General features: G+C 35.9%; 1 protein-coding gene across 4 annotated transcripts in view; it reads left to right on the top strand.

Moving 5' to 3' along the window:
* INPP4A (inositol polyphosphate-4-phosphatase type I A) overlaps nt 1-22,758 on the top strand; it is a 216,858-nt gene that overhangs the window by 171,848 nt on the left and 22,252 nt on the right. For 2 of the 4 annotated variants that reach the window (XM_074213740.1, XM_074213739.1), the window contains 8 exons: nt 2,299-2,482; nt 5,964-6,179; nt 8,936-9,074; nt 13,547-13,579; nt 17,952-18,124; nt 20,141-20,264; nt 21,267-21,393; nt 21,558-21,698. In XM_074213740.1, the coding sequence (XP_074069841.1) occupies nt 2,299-2,482; nt 5,964-6,179; nt 8,936-9,074; nt 13,547-13,579; nt 17,952-18,124; nt 20,141-20,264; nt 21,267-21,393; nt 21,558-21,698 (1,137 nt within the window). Of the gene's footprint in view, nt 1-2,298; nt 2,483-5,963; nt 6,180-8,935; nt 9,180-13,546; nt 13,580-17,951; nt 18,125-20,140; nt 20,265-21,266; nt 21,394-21,557; nt 21,699-22,758 lie in introns of all 4 variants that reach the window. The other 2 variants (XM_074213737.1, XM_074213738.1) reach the window with 1 other exon arrangement.

Here is a 22,758-nt window from a genome sequence, read left to right as displayed (position 1 = left end):
TGGAACTACACCCAAAGGGCAACAAAATGTGCATACCCTTTGATCCAGCAATACCACTACTGGGTCTGTACCCTGAAGAGATTATGAAAAAGGGTAAAAACATCACTTGTACAAAAATGTTCATAGCAGCCCTGTTTGTAGTGGCAAAGAATTGGAAATCAAGTAAGTGTCTTTCAGTTGGGGAATGGCTTAGCAAGCTGTGGTGTGTGTGTGTGTGTGTGTGTGTGTGTGTGTGTGTGTATAGGTATGGGAATTCAGGGAAGCCTGGAGGTATTTGCATGAACTGATTCTGAGTGAGATGAGAAGAACCAGAAAAACACTGTATACCCTAACAACAAAATGGGGGCGATGATCAACATTGATGGACTCACTCAATTCCATCAGTGCAACAATCAGGGACAATTTGGGGCTGTCTGCAATGGAGAATACCATTTGTATCCAGAAAAAGAACTGTGGAGTTTGAACAAAGAACAAAGACTGGGGGTGGGGGGAACCTGATATCTTATTGTCTGATCTTGCTATCTCTTATACATTATGTTTCTTCATTAAGGATATGATTTCTCTCTCATCACATATAATTTGGACCAATATCTACTATGGGAACAATGTAAAGACTGGCAGATTGCCTTCTGGGGGGGGGGAGTAAGATTGGGGGAGGAAATTGTAAAATTCAAAATAAATAAAATCTTTAAGCAAAATAAAATTCCCCTCTTCTCACCTGTCCCAGATCTTTTCTATGGTAAATGGTGCAAATTTAACATTAAAAACTGTTAGGTTTTTGAGGATATTGAAGATGAATTGTTATATTCTTCCTCACCTAATGTGGAAAAGATGGCAAAGTATAAAAGCTTTAAGAATTCATTTTGAATTTGTGGAATGGTAAATTAATTGTAAATGGACAGCTATTCATTTGAAAAAAGTAATTGCAGATTGGAAAATGGATAAATGTGAATCTCCTGCTGTGAAATGAAATTTTTGTACTAAAACAGATCTGAGCTCCGTCTGCTGCATGGGCTTCTGGCAAATCCTTGTTTTTGCATGTTCGCCCAATTGTGGGGAGAAAGTATAATTTATAAAGGTGTTTAAAGGCTGTTTGGACTACTTGCAACTAAAAAGGAATTGTAGGACAGGTGAGATGAATGCTACCTTTTGCTTTTCTGCATCTATCTCATCCTTCCCTTGGTCCTCACCCAGTGAACATCAGAGTTCATCCTCTGAGGAGATAATTTTATTGTTCTTCCTTTAGGAAGAACATAAATGTACCTTTTTAGACCTGGTCTGTGATTTTCCAATTGTATACAGTATGAATTTCAGCACTTGTTTTTCTTTTCTGATTCTCCTTGCTCTCACAGTTGTTGTTTTTTAGGGGGGTTTTTTTTAGGTTTTTTTGCAAGGCAAATTGGGATTAAGTGGCTTGCCCAAGGCCACACAGCTAGGTAATTCTTAAGTGTCTGAGGCCATATTTGAACCCAGGTACTCCTGACTCCAAGGCCGGTGCTTTATCTACTACACCACCTAGCCACCCCGAGTTGTTTTTTTTTTTTTTAATAAAAATTATTTTTGTTGTTTTGGAGCCTTGGTTGAAAAGACTTGTGACTTTCATTTAGTCTTCTCTAACTGGCAGTCAGATCTGAAGGCTCTTAAGTAAAGGACTAGTTTCCAAACCAGTCCACTCATTCTTTCTGAAATTAATTGTCTTTGTCCACAATATGCTTTTTATATCTCACTGACTGGTTTGAATAATTGTCCTTGTCTAGGAATGAGGAGGAAGGTCAGAGATTACACCAAAATTTGAAAAGTTTAATATCGCTTAGATCTCTCCTGATTTGACATTTCCCTTCTCCACCAAAGCTGATAGATCAAAATAGAAAAAATTCAATACAGAAACTGGTACCCTGGTACCCTGAGAGCAAAGGAAAAAAACAGGCACATTCACTCAAGAGATAAAACAGAATAAAGGAAGACCAAAGTGCTAACTGGCTAAATAATAGAAACCCCCAAAAAGGAATTTGTTAGCAAATCTCACCATTAAAATTGTCTGTAGGGGAGTACCCCCTTGTTTCTATTTTATTACAGTTTCCACTGGGCAATAAAAGCCACTAATTCTTCATTTGAATGAAGTTAATGAAAATTTTTGACAGAGAAGTCAACTTAGGTGAAAGTCAAAGAGCCTTGGGATAATTAATTATTCTTGGTTGTCTAGGGGTATATGACTGGGTTCAGCAGGGGGAAAAATTTACTGAATTACTGAACTATTCTAAATATCACTTTAAAAACCTTTCCTTCTTTTTTTTTCAGTACCTCACCCAGCTGCCAATCAATAATATATGTACCACAGGATATTGTCAGGGCGAAGGAGATTATCGCCCAGATCAACACTTTAAAAACTCAAGTCAGTTACTATGCTGAAAGGCTGTCAAGGGCAGCCAAGGATAGATCATCTAATGGTCTTGAAAGGACTCTCGCCATCTTAGCAGATAAGGTATGGAGATGACAATATGTATGTTTTATTTTTTAATTTAATTATATTTTAATTTTTCTAATTATATATAGATTTTTGAAAGATTTTGAATTCCAAATTTCTCTCCCTTCCCCTTCCCTCAAATGGCAAGTAATCTGATGTTATACATGTGTAACCTTGTAAAACATATTTCCACATTAGTCATATTATGAAAGTAGAAACAACAAAAGAAAAAAATAGAAACATCTCCAAAAAGTGAAAATAATATGCTTCAATCTGCATTCATATTTCATCAGTTCTTTCTCTGGGTGTGGATGGTATTTTCCATCATGAGTTTTTTGGAATTTTCTTAGATCGTTCTATTACTGAGAAATCATCATTGCACAACATCACTGTTAATGTATACAATGTTCACTCAGCATGCCCAAAACTTGTATTTTAAAAGGAGAGTGGAGCATTGTCTTTGTAAAATCACACCGTGGTAGGAATCTACACCAATATCCTTTTTACAATGAGAGAATGCTAAAGAGGGCAGCTAGGTGGCACAGTGAATAGAGCACCAGCCCTGGAGTTAGGAGGATCTGAGTTCAAATCTTGCCTCAGACACTTAATACTTACTTAGCTGTGTGATCTTGGGCAAGTCACTTAACCCAAATGCCTTACAAACTCCCCCTCCCCCCAAAAAAAAGAGAGAATACTAAAATGTGAGAGAGGGAAATGACTTTAGTAATCACCCTCTTATTTTCTTAAAGAGAAGACCCATTGAGATGAAATGACTTCCCTAGTCAGTAATGAAGCATTATTTTAGAATTATTGAATTATGGTATTATCGATTAAGTCTTCATAATTAATGATAAGAACTGGCTTAATAGAAATAGAAATTTGGAACCAAATGGAAAATACTAGGCAAGTGTAGCATAATGGACAGGGTACTGGATTTTGGGTCAGAAGGATGTGGTTAAAGTCCTACCTTTTAAGTGCTAATAGGCAAGTCTCTTAATCATTTTGTATCTCAGGTTCCTTATCAGCAAATTGAGGGGAAGTGTCAGACTTAAAGGTCCCTTCCAGCTCTAAATCTATCTTCCTACAAAGTAAAGACTGACAGATTGCTTTCGGGGGGGGGGGGGGGGGGAGTAAGATTGAGGGGAAAATTGTAAAACTCAAATAATATCTTTAATAAAAATTAATTTTAAAAAAATCTATCTTCCTTTAGCTTTGTTAATTACTTTTCCCAAGAATCTAACTATTACCATCTAGGGTTTATCTAAGAGTCCTGATGTTGGGAGAAGCTCAAAGAGTCACTTGAAAGTCTTTGAAAGGCAACTGTGCCATCCTGAGAAAAGCATTGGATTTGGAATCAGAAACCTAGGTTTAATTAAGCCCAGGGTCTAATAGTTGCCAGCTTGAGTGGAGAGGAGTCATGCTTCCTTATTGAGTTTATCTCAATTAGGTCTTATAAACTCTGTTATTTTAGCCACTCTCTTCTGCCACACCAAATATTGCCATGAACATTTCAAAATGTGATAGCTTTGATGTTGGGCAAGTCATTTTTACTCTGTGGGCTTCTGGTTCTTTATCTGTCAAATGATTCTGTACATGGATTAGATGAGATGGCCTCTGAGCTCTCTCTGAGCTTTAGTGCTAAGATTCTGTATAGACTGGTAGAAAGAGTCTTGAATCCCTAGAAGTCACCCTGCCTGGTGGGGGTGGGGGGGGATTCCAAATGCTGTCACTAAGTTGTCCTTCTCTACTTCAGTTTCCTTATCTGTCAGATGTTGATAATAACCTACATCTGCATCACAGACAATGATGAAGCTCAGACCAGGTTATATAAATCAGAAAAATGTAACTGAGAAATTCTTAACAAAAAAAAAAAACATAAGTTAAGGGGCGGCTAGGTGACGTAGTAGATAAAGCACCGGCCTTGGAGTCAGGAGTACCTGGGTTCAAATCCGGTCTCAGACCCTTAATAATTACCTAGCTGTGTGGCCTTGAGCAAGCTACTTAACCTCATTTGCCTTGCAAAAACCTAAAAACAAAAAACAAAAAAAAAGTTAATTTGTGCTTTTCTAACTCATTTGGTTAAGAACCTGTTTCTACTGGAGTTTGACATTACAGATGCATATGAAAATCATATGCTGAATAATATCAGCAGTAATTATTTAACCAGATTTCAATGTTATATGTAAACAGTATCTTGAATTATTTCTCAAACTTCTTGAGAGCAGGGACTGTCTTTTGCCTTTCTTTGTGTCCTTTTCACTTCTAATGAGTGCTTACATAAATTCTAATTTACTAACTGATTGACTTATTGTGTCTAGTGAAGATTAGAAGTCAAAAACCTTCAGATAGCATTGGAACTAGCCAAGTAAGAACCATCACTTTTTTAAATCAATGAATGAATTTTATTGAAAAAGAACATAGTGTACCTTTAATTTAGAAAAAAACTGATATCTTATTATGTAATCTTGCTATCTCTTATACTTTATTTTTCTTCCTTAAGGATATGATTTCTCTTTCATCACATTCAATTTGGATCAATGTATACCATGGAAACAATATAAAGATTGCCAAATTGCCTTTGGGGGGGAGGGAAGCAAGATTAGGGGAAAATTAGAAAACTCAAAATAAGTAAAATCTTTAAAATGAAAAAAAAGGAAAAAAAACATAGTCTAATTAGTTTGAAGAAGCCCATTTCATCTCCTGTCAGACTTATGAGTCAATATTTTCTCTTTGGCATCTTCAGGCAGATAATGTTGTCTTCTTACTTAAATGTGAGTCTACAACCTCCTTCAGTTATTCTTTTTTTTGTTTTGTTTTTGATTTTTTTGCAACGCAGTGAGATTAAGTGATTTGCCCAAGGTCACACAACTAGGTAATTATTAAGTGTCTGAGACCGGTTTTGAACTCAGTTCCTCCTGACTCCAGGGCCTGTGCTTTATCCACTGCGCCACCTAGCTGCCCCTCCTTCAATTATTCTTGTCTATTGGATTGGGAAAATCTTCTTCCTTCTTAAATTCATCATGTTGCTGTGAACTTTTGAAATGTGATTCTATGAGTTATTAAATATTTTAAGAAACTGGTAGTAGTTACATAAGTAGTGGTGATGATGAAGATAGTTGAAACTAATAATTCTTGAAGGGTTTGGGTTTTTTTTGGCTTAGTCATTTCAGTCATGTCTGACTCTTTGTGACCCCATTTAGGGTTTTCTTTGACAATCCTGGAGTGATTTGTCATTTCTTTCTCTCCAGCTCATTGTACAGATTAGGAAACTGAGGCAAATGACTTAGCCAGGATCACATAGCTTGTAAATGTCTGGAGCCAGTTTTCAACTTAAGTCTTTCTGACTCCAGACCTGGCTCTCTATCCATTGTTTCACCTAGCTGCTCTTAAATTTTGTTTATCAATTTAGTTAGCTTGCACTTATTGAGGGCTCACCAGAAATAAAAAGACAAAAGTGACAGGGCTTATCCATAAACACTGTTTGTATTTTTTTTCTCAGACAAGACAATTGATTACTGTCTGTGACTGTAAATTGTTGGCTAATTCAATACATGGATTGAATGCTGCTAGACCTGATTATATTGCCTCCAAAGCATCTCCCAGTGCAACAGAGGAGGAGCAGGTGATGCTAAGGAATGATCAAGACACTCTTGTGGCAAAGTATACAGGAAGAAACAGTCGCTCTCTCCATGCAGATTGGCATGAAGCAGAATGGGTAAGTGCCTGTATCTGTTATAGTACCCCTAGATAGAAGAAATTAAATTTGTCTTTATGTTTTTATTCCCAGAGACTCCTTTTCCAAGTAGCTTATTTCCTATTTCCCCTAAATAGTGCCTTCTCAACCACCTTTTTTCAGATTGGACACTGCCCTAACCTTTAGGCACTACTGATCATCAGGTATGTACCCTTGACCAGATTAGGAGGCAGAATTAGGAAGGCTTCCTTATTCTCTTTATGGACTTCTCTTAAGGAACTGATGTCCCTATGATGTCCCTCTGAAACCACCAGATGGTCTACAATAGTCTCCCTGTGCCTGAGAATGTCATCTGGTTTTTGAGAATTATTCTTAGATTTGTAACCCCTTTTGAAAACAAAAGTATTTATCAAAGCCTTAAAAAAATAAATTATCATTTCTTGGGGTGGCTAGGTGGCGCAGTAGATAGAGCAGCAGCCCTGGAGTCAGGAGGACCTGAGTTCAAATGTGTCCTCAAGACACTTAATAATTACCTAGCCCTGTGGCCTTGGCAAGCCACTTAACCCCATTGCCTTGCAAAAATCTAAAAATAAACAAACAAATAAACAAACAAACAAATAAAATTAGCATTTCTCATTGACTGCTCCTCTCCTTAACTGATAGGCCCTTCCCTTGCAACGAAAACACAGATAAAGGGCAGCTAGGTGATACAATAGCATCAGTCTTGGAGTCAGGAGTTCAAATCTGGCCTGCAACACTTAATAATTACCTGTGTGACCTTGGGCAAGTCACTTAACCCCATTGCCTTGCAAAAACCAAAAACCTAACAGTTGAGCAAAACAGAGCAGGGTTGCCTCATCTTAGGTATAGCTCATCATTTCTCTGCTCTTTAATTCTTAGTTTGTTGGGGGGGGGTTTTGCATCTGCTCTCTTACTCCAAGACCTCTGTTCTTCTCGTACCCTTTCTACTAATTAACAGAGTAATATCTGCCTATTTTCAATTACTTAAAATAATATTCCTAGATCTTATTATCCTTTATATTTAATTTGAATTATCATGCCTGGATAGCATAATTCTTTATTAACAGAAAGTCCTGAATCCCTGATTTAATAGGAGATACTTTGCTAGTTTTGGGCAGGATGTGGGTTTTTTCCTTTTGCCTATTAAAATCACACTTATTTAGGTGAATACTAGATTTCTAGGAATAAAATGTTTATTTTTTAAGGGAAAATAGCCATACAGCCTATTTTTATTCATTGAGAAAATAATTTTACAAGCGTTTTGATTTGGGGGCTCATAGAGATCATCGTTTTGGAGATTGAAGAAGAAATCATTCGGGTCATCTAGTCCAGGCCTTCATTTTACAAGTAGGGAGACTGTGGTCCCATTTGGTTTGATTTGCCCACGATTTCACAAATAATAAGTAGCAAGGTCTTCTGACAAAAAAATTCAACTTAATTTTCCATAGAACCACTTTCTGTAATGGGCAAAAAAGTGAAAATCAACCTTCTAACTCTTCCTAACAGTTCATTTGGGATCTATTAAAACCAGTGCCTCTTCATAAATAAATAGGTACCTCCACTGTAATGATAGTAGATATTAACAGCTAAGGACCAGGGATTAGAAGAATAAATCTCTGAAGTATGAAAGAAGATAAGCCACTGTAGTCAAATATTGATTACTGTCTATGACTGTAATTATTGGCTAATCCTTGTTTTCCTTTTTTAATATTTAAGGTTTAACACAGATATTTTACAGTTTTCTAACATTTCTAGTTTTTCTCATAATCAAACTTGGGGAATGCTATAATAGAATTTTGTTTTTGTTGGAAAAAACAGAACTTTTTTAATGTTATTTTATTTTTTCAATTATAGGCAAAGATAGTTTTCAACATTAATCTTTTCATAAGAATTTGAGTTCCACATCTTTCTTCTTCCCTTCCCCCTCCCCATGACAGTGAGTAATCTGATATAGGTTATACATATACAATCATATTGAATATATTTCCATATTAGTAATGTTATAAAAGAAAAATCAAAACTAAAAGGAGTAAAAAACATGAGAAAAAGACAAAAAACATAAAATAAGTTTTAAAATATGCTTTGGTCTGCATTCAGACTCTAATTCTTTTTTGGATGTGGATGGTATATTCCATCACAAGTCTTTTACTATTGTCCTTGATCGCTTCTGAACTGCTAAGGGGAGCTAAGTCATTTATAGTTGATCATCACACAAGTGTATACAATATTCTCTGCTTTTGCTCACTTCCTTCAACATCAGTTCACACAAGTTTTTCCATGCTAAAGTCCACCTACCCATGACTTTTTTTTTGCTTTTTGCAAGGCAGTGGGGTTTATGTGACTTGCCCAAGGTCACACAACTAGGTAATTATTAAATGTCTGAGGCCGGATTTGAACTCAGGTCCTCCTGACTTCAGGGCCAGTGTTCTCTCTCCTCCACTGCTACACCTAACTGCCTCTTCCAATGATTTCCTACAGAACAATATTATTATATCTCATTCATGTATCGTAATTTTTCAGCCATTACCCAACTAATGGGCATCCCTTTCATTTCCATTTCTTTGCCACTTCAAAAAGAGCTGCTGTAATATTTTTTGTACATGTGAGTAAGACAGATAAATTTTAACAAATAAGTGAAACCATAATTGCAGTAAGGCTCAGTGGAGTCTGTGGATATCATTTTGTGTAAATTCTTGGAACTTAGGGGTAGTGGTCATTTTGGAAAGAATAAGGAAGGCATTTTATTTCCTTTTAAGGAAAAAGTTTGGTTGAATGTTGATAAAAGCCTGGAGTGCATCATCCAGAGAGTTGACAAACTTCTCCAGAAAGAACGATTGCACAGTGAAAGTTGTGAAGATGTTTTCCAGTGTGATGTCAGTGGGCCCAGTAAGAAAGGTAATCGGGATAATCGAGCCTATTGGATAAGACCAGAATCCTCACGTGCATCCTCATCATCCTTCTCCATGCCATCTCCTGCCTTCCATTCTAATTGGAGCACAAGTGCGTATGGGACCATGCTTCTTGCCTTCCGTTGCCTTTTTTTTTCCATTGCTGCATCATTGTTCTTTTTCATTTGTCTTTCCAAATGTTTCACTCAGAGTATAAAAAGAGCGGTTAGACATGAGTGGTATCTTTCAGCTGAGGATTTGGGATTTTTTTTTTGCCAGTTTACCCTAATAACCAAGATTTGTGTTAACTTTTTTTAAAAATCAGAATCCTTTATTTCAGCTGCATCCTTGGTAGTTTCTAAATCCCAGGAAAGAGCTGTGGCACTGCTCATGTTGGAAAGCCTGCTCTGCTTTCCAAGTTTTTTCCTAAACCTTTTAAAATTCACGCTGATACATGAAAAGTAGTGTGTTAAACTTGTCATTTGGTGAAGAATGGAAGAGTCAGAGAGGGAAGAAACTAGGTTAAGAGAGATGGAAAGGAGGGGCGACTAGGTGGCGCAGTGGATAAAGCCACCGGCCCTGGAGTCAGGAGTACCTGGGTTCAAATCTGGTCTCGGACACTTAATAATTGCCTAGCTGTGTGGCCTTGGGAAAGCCACTTAACCCCATTGCCTTGCAAAAACCTTAAAGAGAGAGAGAGAGAGAGAGAGAGAGAGACCCCAAAAGGCTTGTTGCGTTTTTTAAAGATCTTATTATAAGCCTAGTGTTTTCATTAATTCTCTTTTTCCAGATAAGCATGTTAAATTGTGACATACCTAGAAGTTGATTTTGACAGTATACTAAATTCATATAAAACTCAAAGATGTTGATGGACTCATTCATTATCATACTCTTGAGATAAATTCCCATTGGATTTATTTTATTTTTAGTACATCCCTCCATGCTTTCTAAATAGGAGAGAAAACTTAGAATAGCAACCTGTGTCTGCTCTCTTCCTGAAATGGATATATAGAAAAGGTCACATGTGCATGGGAATAGCATCTAGATTATTTCTTCCCTTTAACCCTTCTATATTAGTTTTAGATGGCATGAAATTGTATGTGTGGTCCAGTTAGAATGTTCCAGATAAAGGATTTGTACAAAGAAGTTTTAGGTTTTTGCTCAAAATTATAGTTAAATCCTGAAACAGGGACAATTAGAAGTAAATAGATAATCAAATCCTCCTTTATTTATAAGGTTTTCTTCACTTGATCATATCCTATTCAATTTGAGATTTAAATGCAGTATTAGTTTAAGCCAGACCTTTAATAGTACTCATATCTTCCATCCATTTCATCCACAAGGAAATGTTTGCACATGCTGAATATGTAGTTGGTACTCATATTTGTTTGCATTTCTAAATACTTTTTGGTTCGTGTTCATATTTTATCTTAGAATTTTGTCATTTTTAAAATAATGGTTCTCAAAAATGGTTTAAGTGATTTAAGTAACTGGATTTTTAAATAGACGTATTTTCAATGTATCTTCAAGCACAGTTAGATAGCTTGTAGTGTATGATACGGTATATGTCAGTAAATATACTGACTTGTAAATAAATTTTAATAGATGTCTAAATAAGTGTTTATTTCTGATTTGTAAAGATAGACTTTTATAAGTATGCCTTCCTAGAAAATCAGTTTTCCTATAATAGTTTTCTTAAATGCATGTTTCAAATGATTTTTATTTGTTGATCCAAACCTGGGAAGATATATGAAACCATATGCCATTAAAATAAATGCTATGAAAATTCTTGGGTTTAGAATTTGTTGTTTATTAGAAAAAGAATTCTCCAACCTCTTAGTGATCTGGATTAGAACTGAAGAAGTACTTGTGGTCCTTGATATACATTCAGAAAGTAGATCTGGACCATATATTTTATTTTATTTTACATTCCCTATGTTTTGCAACTGTCCTTTCCCCAACCTTCCTAGAAAACAATCCTTTTATAACTAATTTTAAAAGAAGAGAAAAAAAAAAGTTAAGAAAAACTAATGTATCAAAAAAAGTTGTCTACTGTGTTTTACTGCCAAAGCTTCCCTCCTCTGCAAAAGACCATTCTTAGGTCTCTTCTTTGGAGCTAAGCATAGTTATTAGAATTTCACAGCATAAAAAAAAAAAAAGAAAAAAAAAAACTAAAAAGAATTTCACAGCATTCACTGTTTTTTAGTACAGCTTTGTGAACCATATTCAAATAACTGTAGTAGCTATTTTGGCTTAATAAATGGAGTTCTACACGAAATATCTTTTTTTTTTAACTGCTCTTTAGGGTGGCTAGGTGGTGTAATGGATAAAGCACCAGCCTTGGAATCAGGAGTACCTGGGTTCAAATCTGGTCTCAGACACTTAATAATTACCTAGCTGTGTGACCTTGGGCAAGCCACTTAACTCCATTTGCCTTGCAAAAACCTAAAAAAAAACTGCTCTTTTTTTTAAAGTGGAGTTAGCATTTTTAAGTCCCCATTTTCTACTTTAATCCTTGGTCTTCAGACTCACTTTTTAATGAAAAATAAAGTAGTAATCTGGCATGCTTCTCTGCTATGCACTAATTAGGGCTTGTTCAGCAGAATCAAGTTGTAGAGCTGCCAGAAGACACAGGACCTTCCTGTGGAAGGAGGCTGCTATGTCAGTGGAAAAATAAAGGCTAGGCAAGGTTAAGCAAAAATTGTGCCCCTACAGATATGTGGATATGCAGAATTTGGGAAAGTGACCTTTTCTGTAGTGCTTCAAAACTTGAAATTACTTAAACCATTTTCTTTTAACCTTAAGTACTTGAACATACTACCTAGTCACTTAGACTCCTTTCTACTTTCTGGGTTTATGCCTTTGATGGGAGTTATTCTGATTTTGAATTGTTATTACTGCCATACTCCAAATGAGAGGTAAAACTTATGTTTAGACATAAATTTCCATTTTATGTCTGTTTTTCCACCTCTCCCTCTCTGGGAAGCTAGAAGCAGGTTGAAAATGTTCAGATTATAAGACCATTCCTTTTTCTTTCTTTTTACCCATTTCTAAAAATTGGCATTATTAGTCAGAACTTCCTTTTTAAAGTGAAGTCAGGATTAAATCTCTAATCTACATGCTTCCTTTTATAGTCCTTAATTAATGAAGATATCTTTCTTTATAAAAGGAAATTCAGTCCATTTCTCTTCCCTTATTGAGTGATTCAGTCATCTAAGAAAAGATGTCCTATTCGAAGATTCCTCAACAGCTTTCTCAGAAATTGGTTTCTGAATACAGTTGACTTCTCTGCAAAAACTAGTATATTTTCTATGAGTAAAGAAATAGAAATAAATATGCTATGGACCAAAAAACTACCTCTCTTGCTACTTTTTTCCTACTGAAAGCTATGGAACTGAGGTAGCAAAATTCAAAACTGGAAAATTCTTCCTAATAATCACTTTTTAAATGTGTTATCTTTGAGGTGTCAGATAGCACACCTAGAGGATTCAGTAAAGAAGTGAAATTGAAATGATAATTTCTGGCTGGGCATAATTCCTGTGGCTAAGGAGGCTGAGGCAGGTGGATTATTTGAGTTTGGGAGTTCTGAGCTACAGTTGGGGCTAAAGCTGATTACATGTCTACCAACTGACCTAGTATGTTAATAGAGCAGGTTAAATCTGCTATCCAGTCCAGTCTGGCTGATGTACTCCCAGTCTCCCCATACACACACACACACACACACACACACACACACACACACACACACACAAATTAGCTTGTAGTGCATGGTACAGTATATGTTGGTAAAATGGTATTAAACTCTTCCCCAATCCAGGCCCAGAGTACAGAACTTTTCGAATAGGTGTTCATATAAATCCAAAAAAATGAAGTGGTTTTTGGCATAATGGTTTCATTACCTAATCTTATTGAGTTTGAATCTCAAATGCTTCTTCCAGAGTTAGAGAGAAGAGGCATTATTCCAGGTAACTGATTTTGAATTTCATTCTTTGTGGATTAGATCTGTAAATTGCTATGGGTCTATCATTGTATATTTGCTTGCAAATGTAATTTTTCCACATACAATGTGATTCAGCTATAGGCTTTCCAAAGGTTCATGTCACATTGTAATGTTAATTCTGTCTTAATAAACATTTTTTGTTGAAGTACTGATGAAGAATATGAATAGTCTACAAGGGGTAATTAGAATATTTCTACACCCAAAAAAAATCCTTATTCATATTAGCAGTCTGATAACAATAATGTTACTTCTTTGTTATGTGGTCAATCAATCAGAAAGCATTTAGGTACCTACCATGTACCAGGTGCTCTGCTAAGCTCTAGTCAGGCCTAGCAAATTGATGGCCTGTCTTTTGCTGTTTGTTCAGCTGCTTTATACCGAAAGCTGTTTTTGCCCTTGCCCTAAGCATTTGAGTTGCTTATGTTTAGACTGTGTTGCTGCTCCTTAATCATGCATGTTGCACCTCCATTTCTGTGCAGATAGCAGCCCCTCTCCTGAAGAGTCCAGCCCAGGTATGTGTGTTTTCCATTCAAGCTTCTTCAGATTTGTACTTTCTGATGATATTTAGCAGTTAGGATAGCACTCACAGCTAAATTAGCAAAAATTACTTAAGGTATCTAAGTAGAGAAGCAACATGCCATAGTGGATATATAGTGGATATAGCCCATAAAAATCAATGGATAGAATTTAAATTCAGGAAAAAATGGTATTCAGATGTCACCTCAGACATTCACTGTATATTTTGTATCCGTACTTCAAAAAAATTTGAGATGTCTTCCTTGTTTATGTTTCTTCCACCAAATCATATTACAAACCTTCAGTGCAATAGTACATGGCAATAGACAAAAAATTTATCAATAAGGTGGCTCTCCTACTAGCAATAGTAGGCTGGATGGGTCTTCTAATTAACCTGTAGTAAAAGCCTGGGTTCTGTTGGTAAATACCTTTAGGAACCCAGGGTTAACTCCATTCCACAATGAGACACATCAGCCCTTTAGTGAAAAATTTTGTGCTAATAAGGAGCAAAACCAGTTGATTTCCCCTAAATATGATTTATAGGACAGGGAAGTTTCCATTTTCCTATGAGGCTCACTGGTAGAGACATCTTAGACAGCCACAATGACTAGCTGATTTTGGGGTGAGGAACATTAGGGAATTGACTAGTTTTGTCATTTCATTGGTATTAGAGAACTTCCTTTGGGGAAGTACCTAACAATGAAGATCAGCAGCTGTTCCCCCCCACCCCGTTTACTTTGGTTAGCAAATTGCCAAATTTTGTTGGCTACTGTGAGGAAGTCTTGGATTGATGGAGGGGTGGAATATGGATGAGGGGTGAGTGGGTTAGGAGGTTAGGATTTTAGAATGAATCTGAGCCATTGGCCTTATCTAAAATATCTCTAGACATACTCCTAAAATGTTTGAAGTGTTTACCATTGTGATGTCTCCTTATCCTTATTTTTGATATACTATTCCCAGAGATTTTCAGATTATATTTAAATTCATTTAAAATCCTGCCTCTGAAACATATTGTTTGTATGACCCTATGCAAGTCATTTAATTTCTTGGAGCTCTAGGCAACTCTCAACCTAGAAGTTTCAGAGAAGGTAAAACATACATTTAGAGGGATTTTAATATCCTGTGCCAATGAAATCACAGACCCACTTGCAATCCTTATCATTTTTATTCATGTAAATTTTATTTTTTTAAAGTTTATTTTTGGTGGAATAAAATTTACACAAATTAACTAGTGAAATCACTGTATAACCATTCTTAATAGTTAGGTATAAGTTATTTGATTTTCTATTTTTTCGGGGTTAAATTTGTTATTAAAATTTATAGTTTATAGGAAATATTTAGTACATGAAAAAGGATCTTTTACTTTCTGCCTCTAAATCAGTCACTTTGGATATAAAATGTGCTTCAAAAATTCCTCTTCTAGACTTCTCCAGTAGAGTTTTTGCCATCTTTGCTTTATCTCTGGAGTTTTCATTTTTAAAAGATACTGCAGAACATTTATGATGTAAATAAATTAACATACACACAGAAAATAAATTAACCCCTACATGAAAATTGTAGAATCTTAGTTTTGGAAAGACCTTTAGAGATTGGCTATTTCAAATTGGCTATTTCAGCCTCTTTCCATGTCAGAATCTCCTAATGATCCAGAGTGCACACTTCACACTAATTCATTAGGAATTAACTCCATTAACATTGAGTTAAAATCTGCTTCTACTTATTAATCTTAGTTCAGCTCTATTGAACTACTTATAAAATTAAACTCATGTATTCTATTGATCTTCTTTTAACAACTTTTGATATTTACATAGTAGAAATTTTCTGGCATCTCTTCGCTCTCTCTTAAATGTGATGCCCAATATCAAACACATTTCATCATGATTATAACTTTGCTAATGCAAAACAAATTTCTATCAAGATAGAGTTTAACTTTCATTTTAATCATCTGACATAGACAATACTACATAGAATTCACAAATTGGATTGTTTGTCAAGATCCTTTCCAAATCTGAAAGTCTATGGTAATCTCTTTTTTAAATTATGAAAATAAGTTTATTTGTACGTATAAACTTATCAAAAGGGTAGGAGGAAGAAAGCAACTTAAAATTGGTATAACCATGCAATAATCAGGGGAAAAAACAATCCCGATTTCTACCCACCTCTAAAGTAATCAAGTCCTAAAAGAAAGTTGTAATTTCCAGTTTCAGAGATAATAGTTCTATGATACTGATATTAGTAGATAAAGTTTCTGGGAGAAAATAAAAAATTTATTCTGAAAAAAAATGAGAATTATCCCAACATTTGAATTTGGTTGGGATGAATCCTCATGAGCTCTCCCCATCCCAGTACATTTTTTACAGATAAGGAATAATGTCAAACTGTAAAGTTACACAGAATGTAGTTAGTAACAAAGTATTAGAATTCAGGTTTCTGGTTCAGTGCTTTTTTTGTCTTCATAATTAAAATAGTATCTTTTTCCATTTTAGACTCTTAATTTAGACTTGCTTTTTTCCTTTATAGGTCTGTATTGCACATGTATTTTTTTTTTAAAAAAATACTGCTTTTTGAATTAGAGTATTTTCAAAATTTGAACTTTGCTTTATATACAAAAATTTAATTCAACCAAGACTTTTGTTTTTTTTATTTTTTCTGATCCCCTGTTGTTCTTCAGTAAAAATAGCATCTCATTGATGTCTATATTGCCTACATCAATGCAGATCACAACTCATCCATGCTCGCCTATCCTGTTTGACTCTTGTCCATGTCCAGAATTGTCTATTCCCTGGACCATGAAAAAAGAGAATTTCGCTAAATTTGTTTCATAGATTAGGGTTATAGATTGTGTTTAATAGCTCAACAGAAGCAAAATGTAGTAATTCCTTCACTTCCCTTTCTTAGACTATATTATATGAGTCAAAATGTTACCCGCTCTTTTGGTGAACATAAAGTTTACATTCACTTTCACTAGTCAGAGAAAAATTAGCCCATTAGGTTTTTGGTGCTTTACACCTTCCATAATGAGGGTATCTTTTATTCAAGGCACTAGTTTCTCTGATTTACAATGATTATATTCTAGTTGTACAACATTTTGTTTGGTATGGTCTGTTGACGCAGTATGTATAATAAAACTTGCGTTTCTAGACTATAGCTACTTTTAAATATATGTATCTGATTTAAAAAACTACTTTTGTGATATCTTGAAAATAGAAATAAGAAAAAAACAAAAGCCAAACTTCTAATCCCAAATCTTTTCCCCTGTGGTATTATTTTTTAAAAGTTTTTTTGGCACTATGTCTTTATTTTCCTTTGAGAAAATCAAGACTAAAATACATACTTGAATATTGAGGTAACTGGAAATTAGGAAACAGAACAGGAAAAAAATATGAGAACTAAAAAAAAGGATGTGTGAAAAAGACTTCCTTTAAGATATGAAAAGTGAGACTGGAAGGAACATTTAGAAAACACTTTTTTATTAATAAGAGGAAGACAGAAAGGCAGAGGACCAAAATTACCCCTTTTTTTCAGAGAAGGTCATCTATCCTAACCTGAACATTGATTTATAAAATAATTTTTGTGGAACCCCTAATTCTACATTGATAGATGAATGCCAGTGTAGTAAACTGATGGGTTAACTTATACATTTGAATATTGATTGCTAGGATAGCAGTTAGACAATGAATGGCTGTCTTTATTTTTTCCCCTAAAACACGTTTAGAATTGATTTAGCTTGGCATCTAGAATGCCATAGGATTGTGAATATATCATCTGCACTAGAATGCAGTATCAGGAGACAGCTAGGTGGTACAGTGGAAAGAGTATCAGTCCTGGAGCCAGGAGTACCTGAGTACAAATTTGACCTCAGACACTTAATAATTACTTAGCTGCGTGACCTTGGGCAAGTCAATTAAATCCTATTGTTTTGCAAAAAAAAAAATGAAGTATCAAAGTAGGTAGGTGGCACAGTGTATGAAACACAAGACCCTGAGTCAAGAGGACTCAAGTTCAAATCCAGCCTCAGACACTTAGCTGTGAGACTCTGGGCAAATCACTTGATTCTGATTGCCTTTCTTCTCCCCCCCCCCCCCAAAAAAGGGAATGCAGTATATCTACCTTAATTTCCTAAGAAAGTCACTAATCTAGGAATTAGGAAACCTGGGTGGTTCTAGTTTAATTTCTGCAATTTATCATCTGTGTGCTTTAAGGTTGGGTTGGGAAGAGAAGAGAAGATGCATGGGGTTGGAGAAGAGAATTAAGGATAGAGCTGGTCAGTGGGTAAACTGGATTAATTTTGCTCTCTTTCTGAGCCTGATTCTTAACATGCCATCTCTTCTTTTCTTTCACACACCTCCCACTCCCCAACACGCATAGGTGAATGGAGTGAGGCCCTTTACCCCTTGCTGACGACACTCACAGATTGCGTAGCCATGATGAGTGACAAGGCCAAGAAAGCGATGGTCTTCCTATTAATGCAGGACAGCGCTCCAACCATAGCTATGTACCTGAAGCTCCAGTATCGCAGGGATGTTGTCTTCTGCCAAACTGTAAGCCAAAGGACATTGTATCAGAATAACTGTTAAATGAGCAGCTCCCTGGCCCGAGGGCTTCTGGAGATTAAGCTCATAAAACCAACTGACCACCCATGAGTCTTCCAGCTTGGAAGGGCAGCCCCACCATTCAGTATTCAATGAAGTTCCCTGATCTATGTCAAATCCATTTCATAGCAAAAAAAATGGAGATTTCTAAGCTTCTAGGGACTTGAGATAAAAAAAAATCAGTGATATGACCCAAATTACCCCAATCCTCATATCAAATGTGTTTCATAGTAAAAACTAGGGATTTCCAAGCTTCCCAGGACTTGAGACAAAAAATCAGCACTATGACCCAAATTACCCCAATTTATGTCAGATTGGTTTCATAGCAAAAAGTAGAGATTTCTAAGCTTATTGGTACTTGAGATAAAAAGAAATCAATAATGTTATCTGAATTACCCCAATCTATTATCACATCTATTTTATAGCAAAAAGGTAGAGGATTTCCATGCTTTACTGGGACTTGAACTAAAAAAATCAGTTATGTGACTCCTTTTTGTCCACGATTTAGCATGAGTTTCCCATTGTATTAGACTTAGCTAACAGAATAGATCCACTTGCTGGTTCTGATATCAGAGTAGGTTTTGAGCTAAGAATTTAGCACAGCAATTATATAAGTTAAACTAGCTTTTTCCTCCCCAAGCCTTTGGACAGAATGACCATCAAATATGGTAGCACATAACTTATAATCCCTTCTTTTGGAAAGTCAGAGGTTGATGAATGATTGAACATGGAAGAATCAAGCTATTCCAATAGAGCTAAAGACAATTGAGTATCCATGCTAAGTGTAGTGTCAGTATGGGGAATTCTCCCAAAATTGAGAAATCTCCAGGCTGCCAAAGGAGGTACTCTGGCCTGGGTTGGAAACAGAGTAGGTTAAAGCTTCCTAGTGAAAGCAGGTCCTTGAATGGATATTGTACTTCAGCATGGGCAAGGTTGGGAGACCCAGTCTCACAAGGGAAAAAAAAAACAAAAAAAACTAAAAAATGCAAAATGACCCAGAGGGATGTGGATATTTACTGTCTTTGGGGTCAGCTAGGTGGTACAGTGGATAGAGTACCGGTCCTGGAGTCAGGAGTACCTGAGTTCAAATGTGGCCTCAGACACTTAATATTACCTAGCTGAGTGACCTTGGACAAGTCTCTTAACCCCATTGCCTTGCAAAAATTTTTTTAAAAAAGAAATTTGTCTTAGAAATTCACTTTCCCCTTGATAAGGCTGTACATTAGCCCTCGTGGCTTGCCTAGATTCTTTGTTTTAATCATTTTCCTTATCTTTATAACTAAATAGCCAAAGAAAGAGTTTAAATTAATTTGAAATATTAATTAGGTACCGTTGTAAAAGGATCACTAGGTCTGTAGGTGAGGGGTTTTTTGTTTCTCATCGGTTATCAGATGCTCCCCATCTGACCCCATGAGAAGTTTCAGACTGAGTAGAATGGAACAAACTGAACACATTTCTAGCTCAATGTTTATTCCCAACCCTAAGTCACTTCATGAGAATCAACAGGGCTTATAGTTCTCAGATGGTTATTTAAACTTAGTGGATCCTCAGAGAGACTTCAGAATTCATCCAGGTTTCCTAAAAGACTTCAGATAAGGAATGACCCTTGACCAAGTCAGAATTGTGGGGAGCTTAAATTTAATTGGCTTCTTGGATCAAAGATCCAGGGTTTAAAAAGAATAGCCAGCCATATCCCACTCATTGTGTTCATCATCCCATGTCCCTTCTGCACCTCTGTGCTCTCTGACCAATATCCCCAAAATTAAGATATATACCATTTGTTCCTAGGAGGTCCAAAGGCTTCATAATTTCATATCTGTAAACTGCTTTGAATAATAAAGGCAATGAAAATTACTACCTGAGGGCAGAGGAATATATCATTTTTGTAGGAATGCTTTAGTGAAAAGATAATTCTCTTTACCAAATTTCATTTCTCCCTTTTCTCCCCCTTCATCTCTGTGACAGCTGACTGCACTCATTTGTGGGTTCATCCTCAAGCTAAGGAACTGCCTACATGATGATGGTTTTCTGCGACAACTCTACACTATTGGCCTATTGGCTCAATTTGAAAGCCTCCTCAGTACCTATGGTGAGAACAGCTCCCTCAACCAATAGGGCTGAAGTTTTTTACTAGCATCACTGCTAGGTGATGCAATGTATTGAGCATTAGACCTGGGGTCAGGAAGACCTGAATTTAGAGGTCTTGCCTAAGCAACTTATTAACTGTAACCAATTTAGCTGCTGTCTATCTCAGTTTCTTCATCTATAAAATAGGGGGTGATAATAGTGTCTCCTACCTCCTAGGGTTATTTTGAGGATATTACTTTTAAAGCACTTTGCAGATCTTAAATATCAATATCATCATCATCATCATCATCATCATCATCATTACTCATTTCAGGATGAATATATATATATATAGGGTTTAGAGCTCCATAAAAATCAATGCAATTATCTTTTGGAATTCCGGATATCAATGTCCCTAAAGTAATATTGTTAGATAACTAGAAACAATTGATTGTTTGATTTCCTGTACATTTCTTTTTTAAAGAAGAAAAGGCAACTCTTTAAAGGAGTTAGTTACTAAGAAAAATGGACTAATGATTCAGCTGTACATATAGGATTATTTGAGGACAGGCATATTTTTTCTATGTTTATGAAATTAAGGAGCTATAGTTCCCACCTTCTTCTTGGGTTTTATTGGTTTTTATTCTGTTTGCTTCGTTGCAGTTCTTTTATAGACTACAGATAAGTATTGGAAGTATAGCCCATGTTTCTATTGACTGCTTTTGAAGGCTAGGATAGGATTGACCATTGGCATTTATCCATGGAAAAAGAAAATCCAGACATGAAGATAGCACAGTGAGATTTTAATAAAAGTTTACAAATGCACTTTCTCTGTTGCTAATAAAAGGTTAAGAAAATTACAGATTTGCTTTCTTCCCTGAACAAACCTAAGTTATAATATGTTTGTTGTAGAACTGGAAACCATAGAAATAAGTATAAAGATAAAATGATTTTCTCTTTTAGGGGAAATCCAGATCTTGAATACCTGGTTTTTAAAATCCATTGTTATTTTTCTTTGGTACAGGTGAGGAGTTGGCCATGTTGGAAGATATGAGTCTGGGAATTATGGACTTGAGGAATGTAACCTTTAAAGTAACACAGGCCACTTCAAACTCCTCAACAGACATGCTCCCTGTAATTACAGGAAACCGGTAAAAAAAAAAATTGCATTTTCAGTTGTAAAAGCTGAAAGGCATATTTATTTCTTATATTTAAATGTAAATGTCTCCTTTGCCCACTTACCCCTTTTCTTTAAGGTCATTCTCCTCTCCTTGAAGGCATCTTAATATCCTCCATTTTGTTTTTGTTTTTTAAGTGATGGATTTAATGTGAGGATTCCATTGCCAGGCACTCTATTTGATGTGCTTCCCCGGGAGATTCAGAGTGGCATGCTGCTGAGAGTTCAACCTGTCCTTTTCAACGTGGGGATTAATGAGCAGCAAACCTTGGCAGAGAGGTACATACCCAATTAAGCAAGTCCTGCTTGTTCATTGACAGCAGTAGATTTTTGGTTGGATTAAATGTGAAAGAGGTTAATTCCTCTGCATAGGGAAAAAAAGTGTGTTTTTTAATGATGCTAAACACCCATATGTGTATTGTTTTTTGTGTCGGGAAAGATACAAAGATAAATAGGAGCTTGAGTAGGGAAGACAAGATGTATTCAGAAATAACTAATATAAAATGTCATAAATTCATGAAAATGAAAGATATGTGGCCTAAAGCAGGTGTTAAATAACAGTATTTGACATTTGTCTAATCTCAGTATTTTTTTGTACCTGAGGAATTGAGCCATATGTCTTTGGAGCTTACAAGGCAGTGACCAAATGACACATTTGAATTCATGTTGTTCAAGTGCAGAACCAATAGAACAGAATCAGAAAGTACAGCTATGGGTAGCTGGGTGGTACAGTGGATAGAGCACCGGCCCTGGAATCAGGAGGACTTAAGTTCAAATCCAGTATCAGACACTTAATAATTACCTAGCTATGTGACCTTGGGCAACTCACTTAACCTCACTGCCTTAAATTAAAATTAAAAAAAGATATAGGGGCGGCTAGGTGGAATAGTGGATAAAGCACCAGCCTTGGAGTCAGGAGTACCTGGGTTCCAATCTGGTCTCAGACACTTAATAATTACCTAGCTGTGTGGCCTTGGGCAAGCCACTTGACCCCATTTGCCTTGCAAAAAAAAACCTAAAAAAAAAAAGATATAGTATGCCATCTCCCTCTCATCTGCTTGAAAGTGGCATGACGATTATGGGCCCATTAACAAAAGAAGGCAGGAATGGTTCTCCTTTCATCCTCTTTCTCATACCCTCCCCCTCAAAGCCACTGCTCATATATGTTACCTTTCTAAAATCCAAATGACTTTCTTTATTTAATTCAAAAAATTAAAAAAATTTTGAGTTGATTTGATAGTGTTTCTGTCTTAATCTTTTTCCTTTCAGTCAGAAATTTTTTATTTGAGCCTACTCTTACTTTTAGACTGCTACGCTCTGTAGGGTTTCTAAGTTGAAT

The sequence above is a fragment of the Macrotis lagotis genome, chromosome 1 (assembly GCF_037893015.1).
Source record: "Macrotis lagotis isolate mMagLag1 chromosome 1, bilby.v1.9.chrom.fasta, whole genome shotgun sequence".
In the NCBI taxonomy this organism is placed as follows: Eukaryota; Metazoa; Chordata; class Mammalia; order Peramelemorphia; family Peramelidae; genus Macrotis; species Macrotis lagotis.
This window is presented reverse-complemented; position numbering and strand designations above follow the sequence as displayed.